Raw genomic sequence first — 2,067 nt, forward strand, 5'->3', positions numbered from 1 at the left:
CGCCAGTCTTTTTTTTTTGTTAGCTTTCGTGCCTTTTTTATTTTATTTTTTTTCCCTCTAGACCCGGTTTGGCTTCTGAGGTGCCAACAACATCGCACTCCACACCACTCTTTCAAATGATTATTCCCCCGCCGTTTTTACTTGGCTCAACTGCGGGCTGCGTGGGACTCCCGCTTTCCCCCCCTGCGACTATTTCAGGGCGACCTCGCCCTGTGCGAGCATCTGCACCGTTTCAAGGAAGAGAGCATTATCGGCCACTCTGTCCAGTGCCGCTTCCTCAACGTCGCATCCGCCGAGCACCGCCTGGCGCATCCTGGCCTCCAAGAAGGAATCCACCTCCTCCAACTGCCGCGAGACGCCAGCGGCGACCTCGTCATCCGAATTAAAGAGCGCACCGTCACTATCCTCAGCAGCGTCACTGCTCTCGGAGACGGTGTCGCTTTCGCGGTTGCCCAGCATGGCCTCCTCGAGGCGGGCGAACCCCTTCTCCGTCACGTTGTAGGCCATCGCCGCTTCCTGGGCATATGAGCGCATCCACTCGACGGAGTCACCGCGCAAACTGGCCACAGGCATAACTTTTCGCCGTATATAATCAAGGCGACGCTGGAACGACACACTACTGTCCTCACCGCCACTCCTAGTAGCCCTCAGCTCATTGCTACACTGCAGATCCTTCAGGAATTGCTCAATGATGACAGCGTGCTGTCCGTTAACCTCACAACGAAGCCGGTGAAGCGCAACCGTAAGCTGCAGCCCAAGCAAAAGTTCTCTTTCATCGGCCTCCACCTCCTCGCTACTCCCTCCCGCGTGCGAGAATGAGCTTGACAAAGTCTGCGTTTGTGACAATGGCTTTTCCACGAGAATACGGGGAAGGCTTGCACAAAACAAATGAGCAAAGGAGTAACGCGACATGCTAAGAGGCATCCGCACGTAGTGCTTGTTTCGCACCAATACGCGGTACTCTTGTATGACGTCGTAAAGAATTTCTTCCGATCGAGTGGGCGATGACTGCGCCTCAACTGCAAGACATGAGAATGGCTGTTGAATGGTGTGATGAAGCAGTGCCGCTCGTACGAGCTGCGGGTGTGCATCCACAAGTTCTGCCACAGAAGCAGGAACCGCCGCAATCGCAAGGTGACACGATTCCTCTCGCATGACCCGCTCCACTTCACTGGCCCAGAGATGCAAGGCTTCTGTTGCCGCCTCCTCACGACACCGCCGTCGCCCTCCTGCATCGAGTGCAAGAAACTGTAACTGCGGCTCTAGCTCCTGACCCTGTGTAAGGAGGGTGGGCTGCAGTGAAAGCGGAAGAACGTAGACGTCGCCCGCCGCCAGCATGACCCGCCGTACCATTGTCTGATGGTAATTGTGTTCCTCCACTCCCCAGCGTTCCAGGTAGGCACGGCGAACCTCCTCCGACTGCTCCCACACATCCGCAAGTTCAATGAGCAGCACATTGTCTTCCTCCGCTTCATGTGAAGCTGCGTCATCCTTTTCTGTGGCGAGGGCAATCAGGTTCTCCACTGCGGCTGTGAGGTCCATCAGAAGCATTACTGCCACCCGAACATCCTCAGGATTACCTCCGCAGGACAAGTCGGCCTTAAGCGCGTAGTAGCAACATCCACTCGCGTTGAAAACAGAAAGCGGTACTGGGGAGAGGCCGGTGAAAAGGCTGTCTTCGGTCCAGTGATAGGAGCGAGTGGCATGATAGCCGCGGGGAGAACTACGCCGCAGCTTTGTCAACAGGTCGTGCCGGGTAAGTGGGGAACGGGTAGACTTCCCGAGAAGCGTTACATGCAACACCATCTTTTTTTCCCCCCTTGGGCAAATGAACACACCCGCACACAAAAGTGTTATGGACCCCCTTTGCCTCTACCCTCTTCCTCCACTTCACCTGTCTTGTGAGAACAGCACGGAAACAAGAGAAGAAAAACAAAAACAAAAACAACTAACAACGAAATCTCCTCAACTTCTTGTGTTTTGTTTTGTTTTTCTACCCTGTTTTCCCCCAATCACTTCACCACTTCGCCGCAAAAGGAGGGAGACAAAAAACAAGCAAACAAGCAA

General features: G+C 54.4%; 1 protein-coding gene across 1 annotated transcript, besides 2 other annotated features; it reads right to left on the reverse strand.

Annotated features, from left to right (window-relative positions):
- The first annotated feature begins 8 nt into the window (after positions 1-8).
- Positions 9-53: a microsatellite.
- A 136-nt stretch (positions 54-189) lies between these two features.
- Tco025E_06294 (uncharacterized protein) lies at positions 190-1,806 on the reverse strand (the record flags this gene model as incomplete). Its single annotated transcript, XM_029373174.1, has 1 exon — positions 190-1,806. One exon carries the CDS (start codon positions 1,804-1,806, stop codon positions 190-192), a length of 1,617 nt encoding a protein of 538 aa, XP_029226729.1.
- A 110-nt stretch (positions 1,807-1,916) lies between these two features.
- Positions 1,917-1,956: a microsatellite.
- Positions 1,957-2,067: the final 111 nt, after the last annotated feature.

Source organism: Trypanosoma conorhini (genome assembly GCF_003719485.1).
Source record: "Trypanosoma conorhini strain 025E chromosome Unknown Tco_14.4_contig_00416, whole genome shotgun sequence".
NCBI lineage: Eukaryota > Euglenozoa > Kinetoplastea > Trypanosomatida > Trypanosomatidae > Trypanosoma > Trypanosoma conorhini.